Source organism: Drosophila hydei, unplaced genomic scaffold, assembly GCF_003285905.1.
Source record: "Drosophila hydei strain 15085-1641.00,03,60 unplaced genomic scaffold, DhydRS2 tig00000358-arrow-arrow-pilon, whole genome shotgun sequence".
Taxonomy (NCBI): Eukaryota; Metazoa; Arthropoda; class Insecta; order Diptera; family Drosophilidae; genus Drosophila; species Drosophila hydei.
In genome coordinates this window covers 542,863-569,942 of record NW_022045716.1, presented here as the reverse complement: position 1 = coordinate 569,942, position 27,080 = coordinate 542,863, and the positions used below count along the sequence as shown (strand labels likewise).

General features: G+C 43.3%; 4 protein-coding genes across 7 annotated transcripts; 3 read left to right on the top strand and 1 right to left on the bottom strand.

Moving 5' to 3' along the window:
• Positions 1-291: 291 nt before the first annotated feature.
• LOC111605364 (peptide transporter family 1) lies at positions 292-7,970 on the bottom strand. Of its 3 annotated transcripts, XM_023323847.2 has the most exons (6): positions 7,865-7,970; positions 7,666-7,796; positions 2,730-2,808; positions 2,423-2,651; positions 1,013-2,348; positions 292-820 (listed from the first exon to the last, which is right to left on the bottom strand). In XM_023323847.2, the coding sequence occupies exons 1-6, from the start codon at positions 7,959-7,961 to the stop codon at positions 377-379; spliced, it is 2,316 nt and encodes a 771-aa protein (XP_023179615.2). In that variant the 5' UTR covers positions 7,962-7,970; the 3' UTR covers positions 292-376. The 3 variants fall into 3 exon arrangements, with proteins under 3 accessions (XP_023179615.2, XP_023179623.2, XP_023179631.2); XM_023323855.2 differs by lacking the exons at positions 7,666-7,796; positions 7,865-7,970 and adding an exon at positions 6,658-7,054; XM_023323863.2 differs by lacking the exons at positions 7,666-7,796; positions 7,865-7,970 and adding an exon at positions 6,575-6,650.
• Positions 7,971-10,346: 2,376 nt separating this feature from the next.
• Positions 10,347-18,497, top strand: LOC111605383 (peptide transporter family 1-like). Of its 2 annotated transcripts, XM_030224109.1 has the most exons (6): positions 10,347-10,501; positions 10,789-10,849; positions 15,618-15,829; positions 15,889-15,967; positions 16,128-17,131; positions 17,295-18,496. In XM_030224109.1, exons 2-6 carry the CDS (start codon positions 10,831-10,833, stop codon positions 18,279-18,281), a joined length of 2,301 nt encoding a protein of 766 aa, XP_030079969.1. In that variant the 5' UTR covers positions 10,347-10,501; positions 10,789-10,830; the 3' UTR covers positions 18,282-18,496. The 2 variants fall into 2 exon arrangements, with proteins under 2 accessions (XP_030079969.1, XP_023179644.2); XM_023323876.2 differs by lacking the exons at positions 10,347-10,501; positions 10,789-10,849 and adding an exon at positions 15,457-15,547 and having other exon boundaries at positions 17,295-18,497.
• Positions 18,498-19,078: 581 nt separating this feature from the next.
• LOC111605282 (peptide transporter family 1-like) lies at positions 19,079-20,118 on the top strand. The gene is made up of 2 exons (XM_023323730.2): positions 19,079-19,310; positions 19,388-20,118. Exon 2 carries the CDS (start codon positions 19,465-19,467, stop codon positions 20,116-20,118), a length of 654 nt encoding a protein of 217 aa, XP_023179498.1. The 5' UTR covers positions 19,079-19,310; positions 19,388-19,464.
• A 703-nt stretch (positions 20,119-20,821) lies between these two features.
• Positions 20,822-23,115, top strand: LOC111605431 (V-type proton ATPase subunit d 1). The gene is made up of 3 exons (XM_023323944.2): positions 20,822-21,250; positions 22,046-22,554; positions 22,618-23,115. The coding sequence occupies exons 1-3, from the start codon at positions 21,124-21,126 to the stop codon at positions 23,032-23,034; spliced, it is 1,053 nt and encodes a 350-aa protein (XP_023179712.1). The 5' UTR covers positions 20,822-21,123; the 3' UTR covers positions 23,035-23,115.
• Positions 23,116-27,080: the final 3,965 nt, after the last annotated feature.

Below are 27,080 nucleotides of genomic sequence, written 5' to 3'. Positions count from 1 at the left end.
AACTTGTAAAAAAAATACTAAAAGGATTATTCGATGATCAACGATAACAGATATATATGGATATATATGTATATAGAGCTACATAGATGTATGTATAGAAATGCATAAAGCTATATGAACTTATAGATCTACATATATATATATATTTATATATATAAATATAAATATAGAGCTATATATACGGCTCGATCATGGCTAGTAGTTCACATAGATATATATCTATAAATATATATATATGCATAGATACATAGGCACATATAGACACAACTATATAGATCCACATATATACAGATATAGACACTCGATAGATTATAGATCGCAGCCATATAGTTACATAGACATCTATGCACATATATAACTAGCATAGTCGATCCGATCACAGATCGTACGCATAATTCCGATAGCTGCCCTGCCCAGCATCCTCTCGTCTTATTGTCTGTGGGTCTGCGCCCTGCTTTTCCTGAGATTCCTTGTTCGCTGCCTCAGTACTCGCCAGATCCGTGTATTTGTAGTTGCGCGCGAGAAAGAGGAAGATCAACAGATTGACCAGCATGATGCTGGCGAAGAGCGCAAACTCCGCCGATTGGGTGCTAACGAACTTGACCTCAGCTATGATCACCACGATCATGTTGCCAATGGCCACGGAGAGCAGCCAACAGGCCTGCAGCACCGATTTCATGCTGGTCGGTGCCTGGGTAAAAGAGAACTCCAGACCCGTCACCGAGAACATTATCTCAGCGGCTGTCATAATCACAATCTGCGGCAGCTGCCAGAGTATCGAGAGCGTTGTCGGTGGCACCACCTCCAACATGTTGTATTCCTACAGATGAGATACCAGAAACAATTACAGCATGCTACAAGTGGAGGGTAAAGATCAGAGATCAGAGAGCAGAGAGCAAGAAGGTAGATGATAATCGGAGATCCTTAGTTAGAAATGAAAAAGATTCAGTTGCTCAACTACTCATTGAACTGATCCGTCGAAAATGAACTAGTTCCACGTGCGTTCACTTACATATCCGTCGCGTGCATTGCCCTGAACCAGGAGGCTGTAGAGTCCTCCGTTCTTCGCATCGAAGCTTGCAGCTCGTTTGCCATTGATGTCGAGCTCTCCGTAGCCGAGCGAAACTTCATGCAGCGCTGAGAGATTCTTGATGTCCAGCTGGACGCTGCCGCTGCCCGAGACGGGAGCTCTCAGCAGAATGGGTCCCTCGTCCGGAGGCGTGTTGACCAAAGTGCGCAGCAGAGGAGGCCGATTGAAGCGCTGCACAGTGCTCAAGCCGTCGGGAAACTCCTGGAGACCCGCCTTGGATAGGAAATAGCTGACGGACTTGCCCGGCTGTAGGTGTAGACGTCCTTCAATAGTCGGACATTGCTTTTTCGACGACTTGGCCTGGAAGGCGAACTCTTTGGCCCGCGGCACACGGAGCTCCAAATTGGACCACATGGACAGCGAATCGATGGAGTCGGCAACTGCATCGTGGTCACTTATGAAATCGTAGCGACACGGCATCCCATTGTAGAGCCGCAGATGAACCATGTCGGGGGCCGAGGGCTCAGCCTCCGGTTGCAGTTGCTCGAGTTTCAGCTCCACGCCCGCCGACACATAGAAGCCGAGGGCGGCGAGCAGCAGACCAATGCTGAGCTTCTGCAGCGGACGCCTGATGCCGATGCGTGCAAGCAAAGGGTAGATGGCGTAGTCGAATAGTGGAATGAAGGCGAGAATGAGCAGAGGATTGATCACCTGCATTTGATCCGGCTTGACTTGATAGCCAAGCACCGATCCATCCATATGGGTGGCCTGGAAGGTCCAGCGCGAGCCCTGCTGATCTGAGAGAGCCCAGAAGACAGGAAAGGGCACGTAGAGCAGCAAGATCTTGGCCAAGCACTTCGTCTCGTACACCATCTGCTGCCCCACAACGGGCGTGGCATAGTCGAGAAAGTGTTCCATGGGCTTCTCCTTACGGTTCTGCCGCCAGCCCTTGTACGCGTTCGTTATGCACTGGGAGACGCCGAAGATCATGTTGCCCGATGGCGGCTGCACCTTGTAGAGCGATCTGCCGGCCACAAAGATAACCATCGAAACGAGCATCAGGACAGCAGGCACGCCAAACGCCAACGAGTAGCAGTCCTCGTCCCCGAAACATTGAACATCTGCACGCAGAACCGGAGTTAGCGTCGTCGAGATCATGGAGCCCGCATTGATCGCAAAGTAGAACAGCGAGAAGAACTTGGCCAGCTCAATGGCCTGCTCTGGCAGCTGAAACTGATCCCCGCCGAAGGCCGAGACGCAGGGCTTGATGCCGCCAGTGCCCACAGCAATCAGCACAAGACCCACAATGGTGACCATCCTGGAAAAAGCGTTTCATTAATATCTTGATTGATAGCGGGCGACCAGGAGTACCTGAACAGTGCAAATACTCACTTGACCGGCATGTCCGGCATAGGTATTGCGCCAAAGGCGACAGTCATAGCACCGATGCTGTAAACGACCGATAGATACAATATCGTCTTGTACTTGCCCAGCCAGCCATCCGCAATGAGAGCTCCGATGAGCGGAAAGATGTAAACGAGCGTCGTGAATATGTGAAAGAGCACTGTGGCCGTCTCCTCGTTGTAGTCCAGCTTATGGGTTAGATATAGGACCAGTATAGCTGAGCGAGGGCGAGAGAGAGAGAGAGAGAAAGAGAAGGTATAGAGAGGACATCCAACCATCGGGAAGTTCCACTTACCACGCATGCCGTAATAGTTGAAGCGCTCGCAGAACTCATTGCTAATGATGAAGGCCACCGATTTGGGGTATTCCAGAGTCTAGAAGATGAGAAGAGACGTTAGCCGACGTAGTCAAGTGGCGGCCTTAGACAGTGACAGTGACTTGTATTATAAACTATAGGATCTATCATTATCGCCTGTCTCATTATCTTCCACACTCGGCAAATCAAATGAGAAAAGTGCTGCATCATAAAACGCTGACTGGCCAAATTCCCATCAATTGCGATAGCCGACTAAATAGTTGTCTATATATAAATATCTATGAGTATATAAATATATATGTGCGTCTGTGTGCGTGTGTGGGTATCTAGCTAAAAGATAGGCCTTGTTTACGTCTGCCAAGTCTGTCATTTTAAGGGCACTCAAGCGTAATCTCGTCTCATTATGAGTGCTACGTCAGATAATGTTCATATATTTATATACCCATATATATATATGAATAGTAATTGGAATTTATTTTTATGTTAAGGTGCCTAAGACTTGTCTTCATTCCATGAGATAGAGGGTATCGCCTAGTCGAGCTCTCAAGAGCGTGAAGAAGGGAGATAGAGAGGGAAAGACCTGTCCCGGAAGAGAGCTCCTTAAGAAGTAACGATTTGTGAATTCTTGTGCAAAGTACTTAATACAGGGTATTCTAATGTCGATTTGGATCTAAGACATAAATCTAGTGGATAAGTCTTTCCAGGCAGGTTGGTGCTTGAGTCAAGAGAAAGAGGTAAGCAAGGCAAAGCACAGAATACAGGGTGTCGCCTAGTCGAGCAATAGGTTCCCGTAAACATATATAGATAAACAGGTAATTATGTATTCGCATGATAGTAAGACTGACCTATTGCGCTAATATAAATGTGTCTCTTCTCCCTCTCTCTCTCAACCTCTTTCCATCGCTGCCTCTCGGACTTTTGTGTATTTGATTTCGCTTTCGATTCGTTTTGTGTTTTGTTTTGGTTTCTATCTGCATTTGCTATTAGTCAAGGTGAACCGGCAAACGGGTTTGAGCCACCTGCTTTGAGTAGTGGGACGAAACGTGAATCGAATTTCAAATTCTGCTCTCGCAATAGCTAAAAGCATTAAAATAAACAGTTAAAGCCAAAGTCAAGTACAGCGAACCATTGATAAAGCTGTCTACAGATCACGGGTTCGACAGGGTTCTACTGTGAACCACATCGATTTGTCGTCAATTACTGAAAGATCTGCTCCAAAGTTCCGACTGCATTTTACAGGGTATTCTCAGGGAGTTCGCAGTATTCAGAGATAAAACTAGTATATAGCGTGGGTTGGACACCGTTTGACAGGGTATTTTGTTTTGATTATGTAATGCTCTCAACTGCTGTATCTATAGATCTATAGATCTATAGATCTATAGTTCTCACTATTGCTGCTTCACAGACACGCAAACATAGAGAATTCTATAATTGACATTGGAAAATGCATAAATATACTTGTGTAGAGATAAGTGTTCAGTTGTAAATATATGTATATACATTTGTATGAATCAACATCGAAATATCAGCCAAGCATGTTGTAAGAGCTTCTCGGAATTTCGCAGCTCTATTGCGCACTGTTGATCTACAGATAATACAGCCCTTTGCTCAATCTCTCTCTCTCTCTCTCTCTCTCTCTCTTCCTTCCTCTCTCTCTATCCCTTCCTAACGCTCTCCTCTGGCTGCTTGTCTCCAGAAGAAACAAGTGTAAAGTGCAATAACTGAGTGTTCCTTTCCTTTCAACCTATTTGTTTCAACAAATAAAAAAGCTTCTGTGTAGTTTAAATGTTACCCCGTGGTAATATCTATAGGTGCATATACTTATTGTCGCTCATCAGTCTGTCAATCAATCGGCAATCAAAACGACTCTCGATCATTCAATAAATCATATGGTTCACAATAGGTACTGATATATTGAAGCCATCTCATTGTATCTTAGACTAGTCAGCCAGGCGAGGCGACGATGTTGATCAATCGATCAATCAGCGCGACTGAACATCATTGATATGCAAGCAGTACAATACCAGCATTGCATAGGTCTTTATCGCAGTGATCGTCCAGTCTATGGGGATGGCTGAAGGTAGTCTCTCGCTGTCGGGGCGTTTATAAGAAACGTTCGAAACGTGCGATTGTCGATTATGTGACGTCACATTCTCACGGCACTTTTCAGATTAGTCGCTAATTATACCAGGCAAAATGCAATGCAATATACAATTTATAATATGTATGCCAGCTGTTTTCTGGTTTTAATTGTGGGATCGAAAGCAACTAATTGCAGGCCCGTCCAGGCGCATCAATAATTATATATATCTTTCCCTCTCGCGCTATATATATATATATATATATATATATATATATATAGCAATCCAGTTTGTTTAGATACCTATAGAGTTGAATGGGTTGTTCAACTCGTTGGGTCGTTCACAGCAGTTGGGAAAAAAAGTAGGTCGACGGCATCGGAAGACGGGTGGACCACATGTTCATAACTAAATACATACATTTATATATATATTGTTTTGATTCTATTTCGATTTCGCTTTCGCGTGATTCATTTAATCAATTTGCGAACAATAAAAGGATGATTGCCACACTCTAAATAAGCTATATGAATATATATATGAGCATCCAAGGTCAGTTTTTAATAGAGAATTGGGTCAATGCGAGAGATCCTCTAATAAAATGATATTCTTGACCAACATCAACAGAAGAGAGAAACAAAGAGAGAGAGACAGAGATCACGTGTCAGAGTTGGGCTTAAATAACGTAACGTAGATTATACAGATTATATGAACACTAACACTAGAGTCGTCTTCTATATTCTGTTGTTATACGCGACTGTTATACTCGCTTATAACATTCTACTATTATATTATTCTGCAAAATTCTTCTGTATCATTGGGTATAGCTTCGAAGTCTTCTATATTCCTTTTGTTATACTCTTCTGTTATATTATTCTCAAATATTTTTCTGTTCTGTTCTATGTTCATCAAATATATTTAACTGTTCATTTCAATATTATATGAAACTCTTCTATATACTTTGTTATATTATTTTACATTATATTCATAATTCTGTCATATTCTGTTACTGCATCTGTTATATTAAACTGTTTTATGAACTGGTTCACTAGTTTCAATATCATATAGCAAAACGATTTTATGTTACTATCAACAAATATATTTCTTGATTATGCTCTTAATGTACATATCAGCGACGTCTTATCAAAGAGATAGCTGCACAATTAACGAAAGGGAAAGAGAATATAATCATATTGGCTATTTATACACACATTCATACATACATACATATATAAAATACTTATAGATAACTGTTCTTACTTCAGCTATGTGTGTTAAGCTGCACTAACTGTAACAGGGCATAGCTGTACGACAACTTTGCCTGCGCTGCAACTTAAATGCGCATACATACATACATACATATAGACATGCATACATGTGTGTGTCAGTGTGTCTCTGCACGCCTATAGCCAAAAGTTGCGCACAATCTCTGCTAACTAACATGTGTATGTTCACATTTGTAAGTACATATATAGGTCTGAGTGTGTGTGCGTGTATGTGCCTGCATTGCATGTATGTGTGAGTATGTATGTACTTTCTCAAATGACAGCTGAAAGTGACAATGAGTTGAACTCTGCGCAGACGCAAACGCAGATGTCGCAGTCGCAGTCGACGCAGCTGTTGATGCTGTCGTCTTTGACTGATTTCTTTTCATTTCAAGTTTAGGGCTCGCTGACCATAAATGTGCTCATATGTTTGTGTGTGCATGTGTGTCTGCTTGGCAATTAGGCAGGTATTTTTACTTACAGATACATACATATGTATGTTTGTGCAATCGAGCGCCATAATTGTCCAGTAAATCGTTTAACGCAACGGTACATTAAGCTCACCTCATGCTCTTTCTCTCCCTCTTGCTGCCTCTCACTAATTGCCAACTCCTTTGATTTGCCATTGGCAGCTGCCTCTGCCGCTTCAACGTCCGCCGCTTTCATTATTTGTTGTTGCGGCAGTAAACAGTACACACAATAAAACGCACACACATAAAACGAACAAAAGGCTCAGCTCAAGTTCAATTTACGGCTTGGAATTTAATCAACTGCCGAAAAACGCACGCGCGAACTTGCAATATTTTTTAGCAGGTGCTGGCAACGGGCGAAGCGCAGTCACGTTTGCGCACAAAATAAAAAACGAAAAAGCTAAATGAAAGACAGAGACACAAAAAAGACACCAACGCAGACGGCGAAGTCACTGTGAGGGCGAATACACTTAAATAAAGCGCAAATCAAATGTAAGCTGCGCTTTTATGCGATAATTCGGTAGACACCGTAACCCAAAAAAAAAAAAAAACAAGAAAAAAATACAGCCAGAATAAGCGTCAAATGAGAATTGAAAATAAACAGCATGCAAAGCGGTTGGGCGGGGGTAATAGGCACGACAGCTACGTCGCAGCGCCAATTAACTAAGACCAAGCTTTACTCTCGCGTTCGCGCTCACTCTCCCGCTCTTTGGTTAGTTTGGCTGGCTGCTTAGTGCAGCGAGGCGCAGCTTGACGTCGCCGTCAAGCAGTGCAGTCGCCGTTAGCGCATTGGCGTCGACTTCTTTATTCCTCTCAAGTTCAATGCTTATAACTGTTAAATATGAATGCACACTACATAAGCAAATGTGTACTAATCTGTGCTTTTTCCTTACTTCTGCCGTAGCTGTAGGGCAGATAGCAAGTATGCAGAAAATGACGAAAATGCGATACAAGAAATAACTCAGCTACAAAGACTTTTGGATGCTCTTATGGACATAGTATGTACGTATGTATGTATGTTATGTCAACGTTGAACATGAACACAGCATATTAATAATCATAAATATATAGCATATACATATATATATTTGTCAGCTCTTACCTTTGTCTCTGACGTCTTCCTACTCTCTGTGTTATCCGAATCATTTGTGTCGAACTCCGTTTCATAGTATCGACTGCGAGCGCTGAGAATACCGGAGATACCCTCGACGCCGCCGTAAATTCGCAATGCAGCTAAAGAGAGCGAACGAGTAAGAGAGTGACATAGAGTGAGATTGAGAAAATAAAATTAGTCCACTTACTCACTTCGCTATCCGAATCATTGTAAAAATCAGAGCTTTCGCTCAACGGCGAACTAAAATTCAAATTCTCTTCCAACTTTCGAAACATTAAAAACATAAACACTACATATACATTTGAAACACTTGGCAGGAGAGTACAAGTTGCCTGAGAGCAAAATCCTCTCTCTCGCTGTCTCAGAAATCCTTAGTGCTGGCAGGGAAATTTGAGGAAATTCGCTTAATTCGGGTAAATGAACTCTATTGAAATTACCCTTTACTCCCTAATCGGGTTAAAGTGAAACTTAGGGAAATTCCCATTTGTGTATTATTTATGGCTCTTGGACCTGTTTACCTTTAAGCTAATCTAAAAAAACATTTCGCTTTCGATCTAATCAGCCAAAGTTGTTTAGCTTGTCAGCTGACTGCGCAGCTCTTCAAGTGGAGGGCCTATAAAGTTAGCAACTATAATTGGGATATTATTCATAATATATCATCTATATATATAAGTTTATATATAGGTCTAATCAGAGATTAGCTTTGTTTCCACTTCGAACAAAGAAAGATTTGTATACTCGCTATTGCTAAATTGATACTTCTATATAAATCGATATTTAGACCGAGCATGATGTAAGCTCCATTCGGTTATAGTCGAGACATTGCTTAACGCCTCTACTTATACGCACTGTTATGCATATATATATTATCGGGTATTCGAGGCTATAAAGTTTGCTTATAACATCATAAAAACTTGTTACTCAATCCATTCATAATGCGACTATATATATGTTCATATGTATATATAGATATATGTGTTCCTGAAGTTCATAAATCGTCTAACTAATAACAACCAATAATTCCGTCCTACACAGTAATGTTTACGATACATATATATATCGGTATATGTATGACTTATTATATGGTTAATCGTAAATATGTACCTGGCACAGTTATCCCCATATCACTTATCAGTTATCAATTATCAGACATCAGCCATCAGCTATAAAGCCTAATCTATCGCTTATCGTTTATCGCTTATCGCTTATCGGCGGAACGATTAAGCATATAAAACAATGTGGCTCCGAATTGCGCCAAGTCAGCTATATCTATAGATTAGGGCTTTTGCTTGGGAACAGCTTTGGATGCGTATCGTAAAGCTACGAATATAGAAAAACGATTATACTTATAGAGTCGAGTATTACGCGTGATATGAGATTATGGCTTTTAGTAATCGGTTAAGCGATTAATCAAACCGATAACAAAACAGACTAAGAAAAGCGCAACTAAATAGATATGAATATTTCCCCAAATCTTTAGAAAGCCAACTGGCAACTTAGCCGCCTACAGAATACTCTCTCCCACTCCAAGATACAATTCAATTTATCGATAATTCTTATTGAGCTGCATACAATTAAAATTGGCATTGTAGGCCCAACTCCAAAACTTCTCGTTCCTCAATCTAAACTTGTGGAAGTTGTTAGTTTCTATGCCTCAAATGGAGGGTCTATGACTGGAGAAAAGCGGCTAATATAATTTCATTGCAGTCTGTGGACGAGTTTTGCATAGCAAAGCGCTGACTAGGCCAATAACTATACAGAAACTACTCAGATATATGTAGCCAGGTAGAAAGCAGGTATGCAGCCAGGTGGTAACGGAAAAGTATCTTATAGATACGCCTAAACTCTCGACATGTTACCTAACCAGACGACGCGCAGATAAGAAATGAATTGACAGAAATAAACAAAAGAAGCAAAATGCTTAATTAATGTTTGTCAGATAAGGCTCTCTGGCTGTACGAACATTCAGATACAGCTATATACACTCTCTATATATAAATACCTATACTCCATGCAGATCGCTTGAATCAGTAACAGATTTAGGCGAAGGACACGCGCGCGCGCGCTTTCATTCTGCTCGTAAATACTTCACCTACGCCGATAAGCCAATAAGTCGATAAGCTGATAAGCCGATAAGCGACTAGCTAACGGTTTACTGCAGCGACGAAGACTGCGACGCCTGTGCTTTGCGCCTGGGCAAGTGCGCCGTCGCAGTTGGCGTCGAAATCCAATTGATTGCCCATTACTTCGGCTTCGCCTTCGTTTTTGCTTCGCAGGACAAACGAATAGTCGCAGTCGGTTTGCCGCCACTCGAAGTCGAAATCGAACTCAAAGTCGACGCATGCAGTCGCAGTCGCCACTATTGGTGTGCTCCAAGGCAGGACGAAGTGGTCGGGGTCGAAGTCGCCGTCATCACTCCCAACCGAAGTTGAAATCGAATTGCCGATGCTTTCGACTTCATCTTCGGTAACATAGGCGCAGTCGCTGTCGCGGTCGCACTCGTACTTGCAGTCTCAGTCGCTGTCGCTGTCGCCGTCGCTGCTCTAAGTCAGAGTCGAACTCGAATTGGTTTGGCGACGCTGACGCCAACGCCAATGGCAATGTCGATGCCGCTGCCGCTGCCGCTGCCGGCAGTGACGCCGACGGCTTCTTTAGTTGACTTACGCGCATCGGACATCAGTCAGTCAGTCGAATGCCGTTGGTGGACTAAGACGCGCATTGAATGTACGCGTTTCCATCGTATTTTGTTTCCACTGCGCGTTCTCACTGTTTAACTACGTTTTTACTGTTGTCGTTTTTTTTGTTGTTGTTAAATGTTAATGACGTGAGTTTTACCTGTTGCGAATATATTTCTGAATCGTGGAGCACAAGCAAATTCATTGACTTTTTGTTTACATTTTGAATTCTGTTTAAATTTTTTTTTTTTTATTTTGTATTTTTATTACTTTTTTTGTGTCTCTGAACTTAACGTGTGAATTAAAATAATAAAATATAAAAAATATTGAAAGCTCGTTTCGGAATTATGTATTTCAGATTTTAAGTGTTCTCGCTTTTTTTCCTGTATTTTTATGAAATCGTTTCTGATTTCTCTTCTCTCTTTTTGGTTTCAAGTGCCGCATAACGGATGTAAAGTGATAACAACCCTACAGCGAGATGACGGATATTGAAAATGGTACTTTATTTATATTTTTCTATTATACACACAGATATATACAGATAAGACGTCTCCACTATAAATCACTAGAGGGTTTCCCTAACTACAGACTAAAACTAAATTCATTAGGCACTCCAGAAACGATTTTGGGTGCTTATCACATATAGAATTAGACTCTAGCATAAATCTAAAGAGTGTTCTATCAAAGGGTTACCAAATGGTGCTATTGTCGGGCATGCGCGGCTAGAGGATACCCAGCTGAGATACCATTTGAGGTACAAGTTCAGACAGAGCTTAAGTGCGACCTCGCAATGTGCCCAGAACACCACTAATTGGGTAGTATTATGGGAAAGTATCCATAGTATCCGAGCTAATTATATCTGAAACACACACTAGCAGAAGCACTTCCAGTTCGATGTCGCTGACTTAAAAGATCTTCAAGAAACAAGTCGATACACTGGGATCTATCGATATTTATCGATATTCACCAATTCGAAGAGTTTTTCTTTTCAAGCTATAGCAGTATCCATGGTTTGATGGACTCGTCTTTTGATCCTGATTCAGAATATATATGCCTTATGGGCATGGCCACGCCTCCACGCGCATTTGCTCAAAGCCAATATACACTCTTGTTGGGCAAACTACAATTTAACAATTTATTGCCTAACTTTTTGGCTTGTATACGATCTATATATATATAACTGCGAGCTCTGTTCCTATTCGATTTGTTGTCAACTTACGACTTTAAGTATTACTTCAATAAATAATCTCTACACATGTCCAGATACGAACATAGATAAGCTTATCTCCCATAATAGGCGATTATGCATTAGTTCTTCGGCTCTTCAATTCTTCCAAGAATTCTTGATAAAGGCGCGTGTGCCAAATCCTAGTTGAGCCAATCTTATCGAGCCAATAAACTGTTTATTGTTCGTTCGTCACAGCGCGGCTTCACAGTACTCTTGTAAGAGTATGTAAATATGCATATAAATATACATCAATCAATGGTGATTGATGCTTGCAACTTACTTGCTACGGCTTCTTCAATCTTCAGTCAAGACTGACGCTGCTCTAAACTAGATTTAACTAAACTAACTAAAGCTTGTTGGCATATATATACCTCGTCAATCAGTCAATCAGTCAATCAGTCATAATTGATGCGCTTTCATTTACTTTTTCGCAGTGTACATGAGTACGAGACTTGTATCAACTGCCCTGCGAATATGTGAATCAAGCATGATTGTCGGAGCTTGCCAGCTTCAATCATGATCAATCAAGGGCTTTCATCTAAATTGGAAATTTCAAACATTCGTTCTATATTTTAAATATGCTTTGTAGTATCAACATCAATCAATCAAGCATGATTGAAGCTGCACTCAACTTGCATTCGCATTCGGAATTTGATGCCATTTCGCTCACTGCAAAGCTAAGGCTAGAGCTACAGCTAAGGCGCTTTTCTATTTCCTACTATGAGTAATGTAAAGAAAACGTTTCATATAAAGCATGAGATGTGCAGCTCGCTTTAGTCAGACTTCGACAAGATTTAATTAGCCGCATGACTAATTGGCTGCTATCCAAGTTGACGGACTCTGCAGCTGGGGCGAGCGGGTGCTGTTGGAGTCGCAGTCAGAGGCAATTGTTTTAAACTACCTGTCGATAGCTAACTGCGGTTTTTGGCACCAATTGGTTAACGCAATTGAGTGAATGTTGCCAACATTGTTAATAAGCCAAGTCTTGGGAAACCCAGTAACAAGTCAATCAGGGCGGCATGTTTTCCGAATATCTATGAGATACGAATAGCTCGCAAGGTGAGGGGTGATGGGGAGGGGATAAGAGGGGAGAGTGAAAGAAAAAGAATCAAAGTTTAGAGAAGAGAAGATAACAAGAGGAAAGGAAAAACAAATGAAGAAGAGACGCCAAGTAAGAGAGAACTAAGATATGTAGAAGGGTATAGAAGAAGAAGAGGCGAAGATAACTAACGAAGAAGAAGAAGAATAAGAGAAGAAGGTAATAGAAGAAGATTAAGCAGAAAAGAAGACATACAAAGAAGAGAAAACGAAACAAAACAGAAGAAGCAGACGAAAAACAGGAGAAGGCAACGAGAGATAGAAGAGGAGGCGACAAATGAAAGCAGCGAGAACAAGGACAAGAAGAAGCAGAGAGCAACATGTGAGTCGGACTCGTGGGAAAGTACAGGAACGAAATGATATCGTCTCTGGCAGTCTCGCCCTGGCCATGGGCTGTCGTAGGGCCCATAAATGTGGGCCACATTGAACAAAGGCTTATCAGTGAGAGGTGGGCTTAATCGCTTGTAAATCAGTTTGGCGCTGTGCACAAAGCACACACGATTCGATAGCTGATAGCCGATAGCTCGAGGGCAGCTGTAAAGGTAAAGGTGATAAGCCAAATCGAATCTATATGGAGCTGTTTCCCTCAATTTACAACTCGCGACTCGCGACTTTATCGAGTGCTAATCACTCAGCGTTGAACTGTTACACCTGTCCATCTGAAGCGTATTACCTGGTACTCGTACACGTACACCCACCTGCCCTTATCGCAATACCAAGAAGCGCTCCATGACTAAGCCTAATTGCAAGGAGCAAGTACAGTGGGCACTCGCTGCATGAATGAATGAATGAATTAAAGCGTACAGTGCACACTCAGCTAACGCGCATCTATCTCTGCATTATCCATTCAGACGTAGCTCTGTTTTAGATGGATACCCGTTTATTGAGCTATTGTAATTGGTCAATTGGTCATGCGAACAGCTGTTCGTCTACCAAAGCTTTCTCTTCGGCTTCCGATGAGCGAAAAGCCAGATGCACATCAAATAAGATAAGTCTAAACTTTGATAGCATCTTTTTGATGCCTCCATTCCCACTGTTCCCACTGTTCCCACTGTTCCCACTGAGTGCGAGGCTTAAGCGTAATCAATTAGTACACGTGTGGCCTAGGAACTGACTTCTAGTATTCCGCTTAGCATAGACTGAAATGGAAATTGCAACTGGAGCAGCTTCCAATTTCGGTTTTATGGGCTCTACAATTTGTCGTCTAACTCAAATGGAGCGCGACAGCCGAGAGTTGGTCCCAACTGAACGAGCGCCATTAAGAGCAAAAACAACTTGAGATAAAGAACCAAATATATATAACTAAATATACATATATACAGAGGCAGAGAGAGAGACGCTACTGGGCATACGTACATATATAAATATGTATGTGTGTATACCCAAAACTCTTGCGCTCAGCAATCAGGAAACCCAAGTAAGCTGAAGATCTCGAGAGTGCTACTATGGGCATGCTCGACTACAAGATACTCATAATTAACAAATGAAAGAATCATTAGCCAGTCGAAACCGAAGACGTAAGCCATAGATAAGATGACTAAGAGAGAGAGAGAGAGAGAGAGAGGAAGGAACAGATAGACAGATGGTTGAATAGACAAACAAAGCAAGCTAAGAGAAGGACAGACGAGCAAGCGAGGCTAGATGGACGCAACTCATTGGCACTGATCAAAAGTGATCAGAACTGATCAAGCATTTATATCCCTTATGTCTTCCATCGAAGTAATGAATGAATGACTCAATTAATGAATGAATAAATGACTCAATGAAAAGGCCATCTAATCAGAGCTGTCGACGAACGATACTTATCGATAGTTCTGGTATTGAATGAACACCAGTCGACATTGAACAATTCGCGTAAATTAGTTTTGGTAATTTACATTGCCTCGACTCGAATCAAATCGAAACTTCAAATAGCCTCGCCGCCCAGCGATACCTGACTTTGATAAGCGATACGAAACGAGGGACGCCTACGAAAATCGAAATTAGGAGCCAGCCACGTAGCGTACAAGGCGTGCGTACATCTGACATAAGCAAATTCCTGAAATTTCGCGAATTTTATAGCCGGAATATCCACCATAAAGATCTCACATAAATGCTTATCGAGTGCATGCGATTCGTGAATGGTCGACTAATCGCCTTCTGCTTTATTGAATGGGCCAGCAAGCAGTTTGACTCCCAGCTGAAACTCACTTGCACTGCTTGCTGACTGGGATGGCCATTGCCTGGACTCGCCGCCATTACTGTCGCCCGTTCACTCCACTTGATGCACAGCTGGCAGCTATGAAACTCAACGAGATGTCGTCGCCTTCTTATTCATTATTTATCATGACCCTTGGCTAGCAGCTATGAAACTCCAGTTGTTTGTGTTATTCTCCACACAGTCAGATTGCACTTCAACTGCTTGACTGTCCACCTACGTCTTGCAGCTGACAGCGACTCCTATGACTCTCGTGTCTTCAGCTCCAGCTGACGGCTATGCAACTTTAGCCAAGCTACTGTCAGAGAGAAAATGAACTTCTTGGATTCGTCTCGTCGACTTCCCCAACCCGGTCACCGTTTCACTTGACACATAGCTGACAGCTATGCAACTTTCCGTGTTAGCATTCAGATTTGGTTTCATTCAACTCTTGGTAATCGCACTCATAGACATATCCATTTACGATGTTTGACAAGCGGACAGGTGAGACTAGCGAGTGCATTATCTGTATGGCCTGTCACACGTATTTGGATTCCCCCTTGGCCATAAATGGATTTCTGTTAATGCTAATTCTTGGCAATTTACACTCTGCCTGTGATATCTATATTTCATGAGATACTTTGTTCCTGGCAGTCGCAATGTCAAGCTCGCCCGAGATAGTCCCGCTACTTGGTGACTTTCTACTGACTTCTGAATTGTCTGTCTGACTGAACTGAATTTCTTACTCCTATCCTCTTTGCAGATATCAAGCCCGTGGAGGCAGGCGAGGAGACATCGGCTGCAGCTGAGTCGAAAGCCGTTCCAGTCGACGCGTCTGCAGCTCCAGCTGCTGAACCGAGCGAAGAGCCAGCTAGCAACGGCAGGGCCCTGGCTGCGGTAGAACCCAAGAAGAATGGCATCGAACCAGAGCAGAGCAACTATGGCAATGTGGCCGATGCGGAGGGTCAGCAAAAGGTAAGCACACACAAATGGCCCCAGGGCTAGTCTAATGCGATCCACTTGCCACTTCACAGAAACTGCCCTATCCAAAGTCCGTCTTCTTCATCATCAGCAACGAGTTCTGCGAACGCTTCAACTATTATGGCATGCGCAGTAAGTAGCTAGGGAAACCCGCCTAAAATTTGACTTGACTTTATTCCCCACCTTCCGCACAATTCCGGCCAATTCCGAGTCTTCCGAGAGCCCCTTAAGCTCCCTGAATAATAGATTCCTTGATTAGAAACTTCTTCACTCTTATCCTCTCCATCCACAGCTGTTCTGGTGCTCTATTTGAGTCGACAACTGGGCTACTCGGACGACACGGCGACTGTGGTTTTCCACGTGTTCACAATGTTCGTCTACTTCCTGTGCATATTCGGCGCTATCATATCGGACTCGTGGCTAGGCAAATTCAAGACTATTTTGTACTTATCGATGGTTTACATTTGTGGATCGGTGCTGCTGACTCTGGGCGCCATTGGACCCCTGAGCCTGCCCGTGGAGACGTTTACCATATTGGGCTTAGCGCTGATAGCGCTTGGATCGGGTGGCATAAAGCCGTGTGTCTCGGCCTTCGGCGGGGATCAGTTCAAGGTGCCGGAGCAACTGAAGCAGATCACCTCGTTCTTCTCGCTCTTCTACTTCTCGATCAATGCGGGCTCGCTCATCTCGACGACCGTGACGCCCATACTGCGAGAGGACGTGCACTGCTTCGACGACATCAACTGCTATCCTTTGGCCTTCGGAGTGCCCGCCATCCTAATGATCATCTCGGTGGTAATCTTTGTGCTGGGTCGTCCGCTCTACAAGATTAAGCCGCCAGCTGGCAATATGGTGGTTTTGGTGAGCAGCACGATTTGGACAGCGATCACCACGAAGTGCAAGGAGAAGAAGACGAATCCCCGCGAGCATTGGCTCGACTATGCTGACAAGAAGTACGACCGCAGGATGATCGAAGACGTGAAGGTGCTGATGCGTGTGCTCTTCCTCTATCTGCCGTTGCCCGTCTTCTGGGCACTGTTCGATCAGCAGGGATCGCGCTGGACCTTCCAGGCGACACGCATGGACGGCGACATGGGCTCCTGGGATGTGAAGCCGGATCAGCTGCAAGTGCTTAACCCGCTGCTCATTCTCATCTTCATACCCCTATACGACGTTGCCTTCTATCCGGCCTTGAGCCTGATCGGCATACGTCGTCCGCTGCAGAAGCTGACCATGGGCGGAATACTAGCTGGCATTGCGTTTATCATCTCTGGCATTGTCGAGCTCAATCTAGAGGTAAGTTTTGGCTATACCATGGCTAGCACCTTGTTGCACCCACCTTACTCACTCTATACTCAACTCTCTCTCTCTCTCTTTCTCTCTCTCTGTCTCTCTCTGTCTCTTTGCCTGTCGCTCTGTATGTGCTCTCGTTCATTTTGTTCCGTTTTTGTCCGTGTAGAAAACCTATCCCGACTTACCCTACAGCCAGAATGTGCAGCTGCGCATCTTCAATCCGGAGAACTGTGCTTACACTTTCTCAACGAACCTTGAATCACTGCCATCAATCGAGCTGGAGAAATACAGCATGTATGTGGAGAAGCACATCTATGTGCCCGGCACCTTCAACCTACAATATAAAATCAGCTCAGCAGATCCCGCGTGCCCCGAATACAAGGGTGGCGCGCAGGAGCTGACGGATAACGCAGCCTGGTCGCTCTTCCTCAATAGGCGCAATGCGACGGTACCCGGGGCCGACTCGTTCTGGCTGAAGGACTTTGTGAACAAACCCTCGGACAGCTACCCGCTGGTCCGCACGCTCGGCAACGTGCAGCAACAGCGGCGCATCGTGTGGAAGAGCAGCAAGGAGCAGTACGCATACAATGCGAACGAGACGAGTCTGGTGCGAGTCGCCTCCGGCGACTACACCGTCTCCATTGACAATCAGCTGGTGGGCCAGTTCCGTATTCACACAGGCGGCGTGTACACGCTGCTCATCGATGAAGTCAATAGCGACTACGGCTACAAGCTAATCGAGGTGACGGAGCCCAACTCCATGAACATCCTCTGGCTGATACCACAATATGTGGTCATGACCTTGGGCGAGGTCATGTTCTCTGTGACTGGGCTGGAGTTCTCTTATGCCCAGGCACCGCCCAGCATGAAGTCTGTGCTGCAGGCCTGTTGGCTTCTGACCGTGGCCTTCGGCAACGTCATCGTCGTGATCATCGCGGAGGCAGCGCTCTTCGAGTCGCAGGCCAGCGAGTTCTTCCTCTTCGCCGGTCTCATGTTCGTCGACATGCTGATCTTCATGTTCATGGCCTACAACTATAAGCCCAATGATCCCAACAAGATCGAGGAGGCTGAGCCGTTGACCAGTGGCCAGAGTCACGATGTGCCAGCCCTCGACTTGGGCATCGACAACAAGTGCCAGACCATTGATGAGTAGAGCCCGCCACGTTTTCCTTGTTGTGTATTATATAAAGCGCTACCCCTAACCCAGCCCCATCCCAATTCCCATTCTACGATAACTCCCATATGAATATATATTTGTACTTTGTGTCCTTCTACAATGTAAGTGTAAAGCTCGACGGTTGAGGGGTCGTCGAGCGTTTGTTGAATATGACAAGACCTACGTTTTAAATTAAACTAATCTAATTAAATAAATACAAATGATGTAATCATAGCTGTCTGTGCGTCTCTTTGGCTTGATCTGTCTCGCTTCTTATCTTTTGCTAGCCTTCACCTCTGCCTCTACTCCATTCCGTTTACCTTCACTCCTCACTCATCTCCTCAGCCTCTTCCCTCTACCTATCTGCACCCCTCTTGCGAGCCATCGCCTGGCGTAGCTTGCGCACTCTGAAAGGCCACTTAATGTGTCCAGATACCTTTAAGCTCCACATGATTGAAAGTCCCAAAGTATCTTGATCTTAAGGTAAGCTTGGGTCTCTTGCCAGAGGGCAAGCCTCCCATTGGAGGCTGACTCTGTGTTGCTCCGGGCATGACTAGCTCATGCAGGCACTCTTCTTTGGAGATCAAGAGGTGGTCTGGGTAAGAGTGAGATGCCTGAATAAACGGGGTTTCCTTTGGCTCGGGCGACAGGTAAGTTTAGGGCTTAGTCACAATCGACTAGGTTAGAGACTAAGTTGAAGCGACTTCGAGGCATCGCCAAGTCTTAGCGGCCAAGCAGATCGACTGAGTAGGCTTGGCTGTGCAGTCGCTTCTCTAGACTTGCTGTAGCCCACACTGTAGGCAGCTCGATCATTCCAGCGCACGTACCCGATTCTCCCAGTTGCTGGCAGCACGCAGTTGCGCATTCTGAGCGGCATACCCGGCTGCGATTACAGGGTGCGTAGCAATCTGGCAGACGAGCAGGGCAATCTAACGCTGTATGGCATCGACTTCTACTCGAGCGGCAGCCTGGCCACCAGCAACGGAAGCTTCACGCTCTCCTACACCATAGACAGCTTAACGAAAGGTGAGTGCGAGTGAGTGGGGGGGGAGTAGGAGGCGAGACCCCGAGGGGACTCCAGGAGTAATCCCCTTGCATTGCAGGCTGTCCTGATGTGGAGGGTGGCACGCAGCTGCTCTTGGAGGCAACGGCGCATACCCTGTTCCTGCGCTCCGAGCATATGGTATCTAAGCTCTGGTACGTGGACGACCTGCAGAAGTCGAACAAGTCGAAAGCCCTGGTCCGCACCTTGGCCAATGTGCCAGCCGGCAAGCGAATCATTTGGCAAGAGGTGCGCAGCGGGAATACGGCACTGGAGCTGCAAGCACGCAGCTACGACCTTCACGAACTGAACACCATCGAGTACCAGGTGCTGATAGGTCAACAGCAGATCCACCAGCAGCTGCTGCGACCTGGCGGTGTCTACGCCCTGGTCATAGGCCCAGCCGAAAATGAGGTTCATACCTCGCGCATGTTCGAGCTAACTGAACCCAATTCGATGAGCATGCTCTGGCTGATTCCACAGTATGTGGTCATGACCTTGGGCGAGGTCATGTTCTCTGTCACAGGTCTCGAGTTCTCCTACTCGCAGGCGCCTCCGAGTCTCAAGTCCCTGCTGCAAGCCTGCTGGCTCCTGACAGTCGCCTTTGGCAATGTCATCGTCGTGATCATCGCCGAACTCAAGTTCTTTGACTCGCAGGCCAACGAGTTCTTCCTCTTCGCTGGTCTCATGTTTCTCGACATGTTGATTTTCATGTGGTTTGCCCTCTACTACGTAAGCTATGACGAGGTCGCCGCAATGCACCAGAGGAAACTTATAAAAAAGAGACATTAAAGGAATATAAATACTGTGCATAAATATCAACTATTACTAATTATGTTACTAAATGTTGTCTGAATAAATATTGCGGTTTGAAAAAGCAAATCCACGCGCGCTTTATTCAAACTTTAGAAACTTTCAGTGTGACCAAAACTTCTAAGTCTACAAATAACTACATTGAATGCAATTAAAAAATTTTAGTTTTCAAAATGAATGAACAATTATAAATACAAAATTTTAAATTCACAAACTATTTTTTATATACATAAGCAATTTATATTTTATCTCTAACTGTTGTCTAACTAATAGTAAGGTACATAAAACATTAAATTTACTACCACTTCAGTGTGCCCATAGAGTGTTAATGTTTAAATGTACGGCGAGATTTTGAAATTCCACCAAACGACACGCAAACATATTTCTAATTGAATGAATAAAATAAGATGGTAAAAACCTGAAAAATATATAAGCGATACTTTATACACAACAATCAATTTTCGTTTTTAAATTAAATAATAAAACAAAATTAAAATAATTATTTTTCAACACTCAAATTTAACGCCGCCTTGCAATGCTTCGCATAACGCATTTTGGCTAAAGAGACGACATTGCGACCAGGGCTGACGATTACGCCTGCGCGTTGCCAACTATTTGCTAGCGTTGCCCATACTATAGCAAGACAGTTGGCAGCTCCGGCGAGTCATTTGACATATGGCATTTTTAGTGCTTTTTCGCAGTTGTCTAATGAAAAAAACGAACAAGAAGAAGAACAGTCTGCTGCAATCATATGACTTGTCGATCGATAGAGAAAAATAAAGGTTGAATTTTCGTCGTACGCTGCTACGTGTTGGTTTAAAGAAGCGTTTGCAACAGTTTTCACAAACACTTGCCAGCCCCTAAAGAACCTAACAGTAAACGGAGCGCATCCATCCAGCCAAGCCTAGCGTATTCCAGCGAATTTCCAATCTTCACTCTCTCTGTCGCTCTCGCTCGTTCTTCCATCCCCATTTTTTGTGCAGTATGGACAGCTCGGGATTCATGTTCAACGTGGACAATGGCTATCTGGAGGGCCTCTGTCGCGGCTTCAAATGTGGAATACTCAAGCAGGCCGACTATCTCAATCTGGTCCAATGCGAGACGCTGGAAGGTGAGTGCAGCAACTTCCATTTAACGGCCTCCATTTCCAATACGCCCGCCCCAGTCACATGACGAGCTATCAGTCACACACATGCATACATATGAATGTGCGTTCGTGTGTGTGTGTGTGCAAGCTTGCCTTGTGATTTGTTGTCATAATACCCTGTATATTAATCATGCTCAGCAGCATATTAGCTATGTGAAATAGTTTGTGCACAATTTTGAAATGTGAGTATGTTTCGATCCGAAAATCCGAAATATCGATCATATATAACATATGTATATATAATATTTCTTTCATTTTCTAGTCACATTTTGACAATCGCTGCGTTTTAGCTTACAGTTTGAGAGTCACGCGCTTCTCCTACCTGTTGACTAATTGAGCAGAGAGAGAGGAAGACGTGGGGCATAGTCGCTATGAGCAACTGTTTTATACGCAGTTGCTGACTGAATTCTTCAACTTATATATCACTTAAATACATAAATATATATATGTTTTCTGGTTACAGTTTGAACATTTTGATGACAAATTGTAGACGTTGATCTAGTTACCAGCTATTTTAATCCCTCCTTTCCTTAAGATCCGATTTCCTTAAGATCGCTTAAAATCTATTTTGAGCATTGATTTGTTCCTCACATCTCGAGAAATATTCAAACTTTAAGCATCAAACTTGCTCTATCCATATTTAGATAGCAAATTTTTCGGTCTCTGTTATAGTTAGGCAGATGAATTGTAGTATTCAGACTCTCATATACCTTGTACACTAGCATAGCTTATGTCTTGGATACCTCTCCTTTGTTGCAGATCTGAAGCTGCATCTGCAGGGCACGGACTATGGCAGCTTCTTGGCCAATGAGCCATCGCCGCTATCGGTGTCGGTGATCGATGACAAGCTGCGCGAAAAGCTGGTAATTGAGTTCCAGCATATGCGCAATCATGCCGTGGAGCCGCTGTCCAACTTCCTGGACTTCATCACGTATGGCTATATGATTGACAACATCATATTGTTGATTACGGGCACACTGCATCAGCGTCCCATCTCGGAGCTAATACCCAAATGTCACCCATTGGGCAGCTTCGAGCAGATGGAGGCGATTCATGTTGCCTCGACGCCCGCCGAGCTCTACAATGCAGTTCTGGTTGATACACCATTGGCGCCGTTCTTCGTTGATTGCATTTCGGAACAGGATCTGGATGAGATGAACATTGAGATCATACGTAATACCCTGTACAAGGCATATCTGGAGGCATTTTATAACTTCTGCAAGAACATGGGCGGCTCCACAGCCGATGTCATGTGCGAGATCCTAGCTGTAAGTCTGATCGGAGTCGCTCGCTCTATCTCTTTCTATATATGTCTGTCTATGATCTTCCAGTTTGAAGCTGATCGTCGTGCCATTATCATTACGATCAATTCCTTTGGTACGGAACTCTCGAAGGACGATCGTGCCAAGCTCTATCCCAACTGTGGTAAAATGTACCCCGATGGCCTCGCCGCCTTGGCTCGTGCCGACGACTACGAGCAGGTGAAAACTGTCGCCGAGTATTATGCGGAGTATGCAGCTCTGTTCGATGGCTCCGGCAATAATCCTGGTGACAAGACGCTCGAGGATAAGTTCTTCGAGCACGAGGTGAAGCTGAATGTGTTTGCATTCTTGCAACAGTTCCATTTCGGTGTCTTTTATGCGTATCTGAAGCTCAAGGAGCAGGAGTGCCGCAATATCGTCTGGATCGCCGAGTGCGTTGCCCAGAAACATCGCGCCAAGATCGACAACTATATACCCATATTCTAAGTCGATCTATACAAGTGAAACAAAAACAAAAATCTTAATTTCCTAATGCAATATTTTGTGCTCCATCATTTTTTTTTTTTGTGTTTCTCTGTTATCCAATTGTTAATGTCTATATATATTATATATGTATATGTATATGTATCTTCTTGTTTACGAGTATTATTCCGCGATCGAGTATTTTACACGCTATATGCCAGGCCGATCTGCACAATTGTTAATGTTCATATTATATCTATATATATATATATATCACCATCGTGTACTATATACATGTGTATATGTCTATATGTATTCGCGTTTTCGAGTGTTATTCCAATAGGCCTATGTTAACAGGCCCAGTTATGATGTACTCCTAAGCAGCTCTGCGCCACTTCAGTTCCATTTGGCCCGATTCCCATTCCCATTCCGACTTGCTATATGTATACATACATACATTATACATATATATATATATATATATATATATATATATCATATATTGTGAAAATAAATCTGTTTTAGTATTCATAAAATATTATATTAATAATAATTCCATAATGTTCATTATTCAAAATGTGGGACACTCTATATACATTTATATAGTAAAGAGTATATAGAGTTTGGTTTTTTGTTTTATATATATGTTCCAATGTTGACTTTTGTTACATAAGGGTTTTGTATCATACGATCCTACAGGGTATTTGATAGTAACTTCTTATAGCACAATTTTAAAAATACAACCAGGGTATTTCTTGGTCGGGCATGCAAAAATAACTTCGTACAGCTGGCAAGCAAACATTGAAAGCAAATTCAATTATGGTAACTATTTTCAAGGGTATATTATAGTCGGTAGATCAGCATTTGTTGAGCTAGAAACAATGCGAAACAAACGTAAGCAAGAGCTGCACATTTTGCCTTAGCATACACACACTCACATACACATACATATAATGTGTCTAACTATTAAGGATAGTAAAAAGCTTAAAGCTCAGCCAGCTTTAAACTTTAGACATTTGTATGCACGTATACACACAAACATACATACATCCTTTTACTTGTATTGTTGGAACAGTATTTTGGGGTTGTTCGTTTCATTTCAGTTAATAAAAGCTTGGAAAAAGCTTCCTTCATAAACTCCAGGTAACAGAATAGCTTCCACATACACACGTACAAATTTCACTCTGCAGCCCCCTTGAAAAATTCAAGGTCTGCGGTGCAATGTATGCCTGTGTGCTTGCGTGTCCGTTCATGACTGATCACATCTTCTGCTTTGTTTGTGGAGGAAGTAGAAGTTGGACTCAAGGTTTCCAGGGAGCGGCTGATTGACTCATACACTTAACACAAGGAGACAACAATGGAAGCGCCTTATCCATTGACGACAATCAAAGTAAAGTAGAAAACCCACAACAACTCATTAGCATTGTCTAGTGGTAGATGCAGTGAGTGGGAAGAAGAGAGTTGAGTTATGGCCCAACTGGCACAAATTACAGCTGTTTGTCTTCAGTCCGATTCGAAATTAATTATGCAAGGCGACCGAGCATGTTCCATGTCCAATGTTGCTGCCGTTAGCTAGAGGGCGCCAAAGTTATACGCACAGGCATGCACATACACATATATGCACGAGTATAGGCATGTGCGTCCACAGGTTGTATGCTCGTTTGGCAGCCAAAAGAAAGCCGTGGTCAGCTGATCCTATCTACTTTATCTTCAACAGAAGTTCGAAGTAGGTCTGCACAGACACATTCATACTTGTATGAAGGCAGCACGTTCGAGAGAAAAAGAAAGCCGCGCTTGACTGAGGCTGTCAAACATGTCTTCCGCAGAAGTTCACTGATCGTCGCCAATCACACCCAGCGTGATGTCGTTTTCTTAGCGTTGAGGGCGCATGCGGGCACCCAAATAGACGAACAGGTGGTAACGTGTTCGATAGCAAAAAGAAAGCCACGCTCAGCTGACCCTTTCAAACTTGTTTCAAGCTGAAGTTCGCTGTTCGTCTGCTCGGATCGTTCCGAATTGCCAATAACTCGACTTGATGCCGTTTTCTCAACGCAGTTGTGTTTCGCGTCTCCGCACGTAGAGTTCACTTTACATCCGAAGCAAAGCTCCTCCGTATAGCTTGCAAACGCGCGCCGATCTTAATTAATATTTCAAACCTATTTTTTTTTTAATTCTTTTTATATATTGCTGTGAACTATTTTTATTTTTTTTTTTACGTTTTTGTTACATAAAAAGTGCTAAAGTACTTGAAAGACGCGCTTCCAGCCAGGATAACGCAAGTGTAAATAGGTAAATAAATTTAACGATTTTCGGATTTACGATTCTTTCGAATTTGCTTGTCATATTTTGCTGTTTTTGAACTAACGCTACCGCTTGCTATTGTTGTTGCGGCTGGTTCTGCTGATGAGGTGCGAAATGCGGCCAGCAGAACTCTTAACTTGGCCAAAAGCAGCTAATGATGGCCAGGAAACCCAAAAGCAAACAAAAAAGCCCGCAATGTCCAAATGCACGTAAAAAGTCGCCGAGAAATTGTGTCAACCGGTTTGCTGCTCTCGCTGCTGTCGCCGTCGGCGTTGGCGTCGCAGCTGCGTTCACTTATGTTTGGGTGTTCTGCTTAACGGCATATTTGTATTTGTTGTAGTTGCTGATATTCTTGTTATTGTTGTGGTGGCTATTGTTTCGCAAATTTTTATTTGCCTTGGGCACATGTTTTACTTTCAAACATAGATCTTTTTTTGCTTCTTCTTCATCTCTGTATCTATCTTCGGCCGACCTTCTATTCGTGCCCTCCCTGCCTGACTTCATTTGCTTGCTAATTTCGAGCTTTCATACCAAATGCGCCTTTTTATTGCTTACTACAATCATAAGAACTTCATGGCCTTATTATCTCACTCACAGACACACGCACACAAACGCGTACGCACACATGCACATGTGCATAGATTGATTAGCTTTATAGGTTCAGGCAGAGCATCATCACAGTTGCCTTCTGCGCCCTCTATTGTTTTTTGTCTATTTAATGAATCTTAGGCTCTGCCCAGAAAAATGTATCAGTTTCTAAATCAAAGCCATTCAAACTGTTCGCGCTGCTGCCGCTATTATTTAGGATATTACGGTAACTCGTTCCATCCAGTTTTCGAACTCGAAGAAAGCGATTCAATTATGCAAAATTTTTCAGCGAATGCGAATGTCTGTCTCTCTCTGTGCGTGTGTGTGTTATATAAACATAAGCAGGATTTTAAAGTGTGTGTGAATCTTATTAGCATAATCGAAGCATTCGCGACGTAATCACACCGACATCTGATTAGAAACGAAAATGGAAAGAAATTCGTTGGCATGTCAAGATGGAATATAAATAAGATTAACGTATAGCAGTTTGAGATATTCATACATATGCATGCATATCTTCGAATTTATAACAGTTTGTACAAATATGGATATTCATATGTATGGCTGGCAGAGAGACAAAAGGCCTTCTCGACACTTTCGCTTGGCCGCTGATTAACCATTTTCGAACTCGATTTCCGGCATAATTTCGAATGCGAAGATGCGCATAATTAACAAACTTTTCGGTTTCGATTTCGATCTTAATTTCATGCTTGATTTCGAATCAGTTGATGCATAATTAACAGTTTTCAATTTCGATTTCGATGATCGACGCGCCTTTAGGTAATTTTTGATAAAAAAAAGAAAAAAAAACTGTTTGTTGTTGTTCACTTTCTATTTTTCTATGCGCTTAATAATTAATTAATGCTAATAACATTTCACAACCGTTATAATTTATTGACAACAATAGAAAATATGTGACCCGGCACACAGACACACACACACACACACACACACACACAGTTCGGCACACACACACACTTGCAGAGAAATGGAAATGAATGTGTTTATGAATATAAATATGAAACCTTTCCAGCTGTTACGTATTGGAATGCCAGTGAAATTATGTGAACACGTCCAGAAGAAGCGGAAGAGCCAGAAGAAGAAGAGTTGGAAGAAGTGCCAGCAGCAGCAGTAATTGTTCAGCTGCTTCCAACGGGGAATCGTGACTGTAGATCACTTGG

Excerpts from the sequence above, each read along its gene's own strand:
- LOC111605364 (XM_023323847.2), bottom strand. The coding sequence starts at position 7,961 with ATGTTTTTAATGTTTCGAAAGTTGGAAGAGAATTTGAATTTTAGTTCG. Across the intron at positions 2,652-2,729 it reads CAACTATTACGGCATGCGTG|CTATACTGGTCCTATATCTA; the intron begins GTAAGTGGAACT and ends GCCCTCGCTCAG. Across the intron at positions 821-1,012 it reads GCAATGCACGCGACGGATAT|GAATACAACATGTTGGAGGT; the intron begins GTAAGTGAACGC and ends TCTCATCTGTAG.
- LOC111605383 (XM_023323876.2), top strand. The coding sequence starts at position 15,514 with ATGTCAAGCTCGCCCGAGATAGTCCCGCTACTTG. Across the intron at positions 15,968-16,127 it reads CAACTATTATGGCATGCGCA|CTGTTCTGGTGCTCTATTTG; the intron begins GTAAGTAGCTAG and ends CTCCATCCACAG. Across the intron at positions 17,132-17,294 it reads TTGTCGAGCTCAATCTAGAG|AAAACCTATCCCGACTTACC; the intron begins GTAAGTTTTGGC and ends TTGTCCGTGTAG.
- LOC111605282 (XM_023323730.2), top strand. The coding sequence starts at position 19,465 with ATGGTATCTAAGCTCTGGTACGTGGACGACCTGCAGAAGTCGAACAAG.
- LOC111605431 (XM_023323944.2), top strand. The coding sequence starts at position 21,124 with ATGGACAGCTCGGGATTCATGTTCAACGTGGACAATGGCTATCTGGAG. Across the intron at positions 21,251-22,045 it reads CCAATGCGAGACGCTGGAAG|ATCTGAAGCTGCATCTGCAG; the intron begins GTGAGTGCAGCA and ends CCTTTGTTGCAG. Across the intron at positions 22,555-22,617 it reads TCATGTGCGAGATCCTAGCT|TTTGAAGCTGATCGTCGTGC; the intron begins GTAAGTCTGATC and ends ATGATCTTCCAG.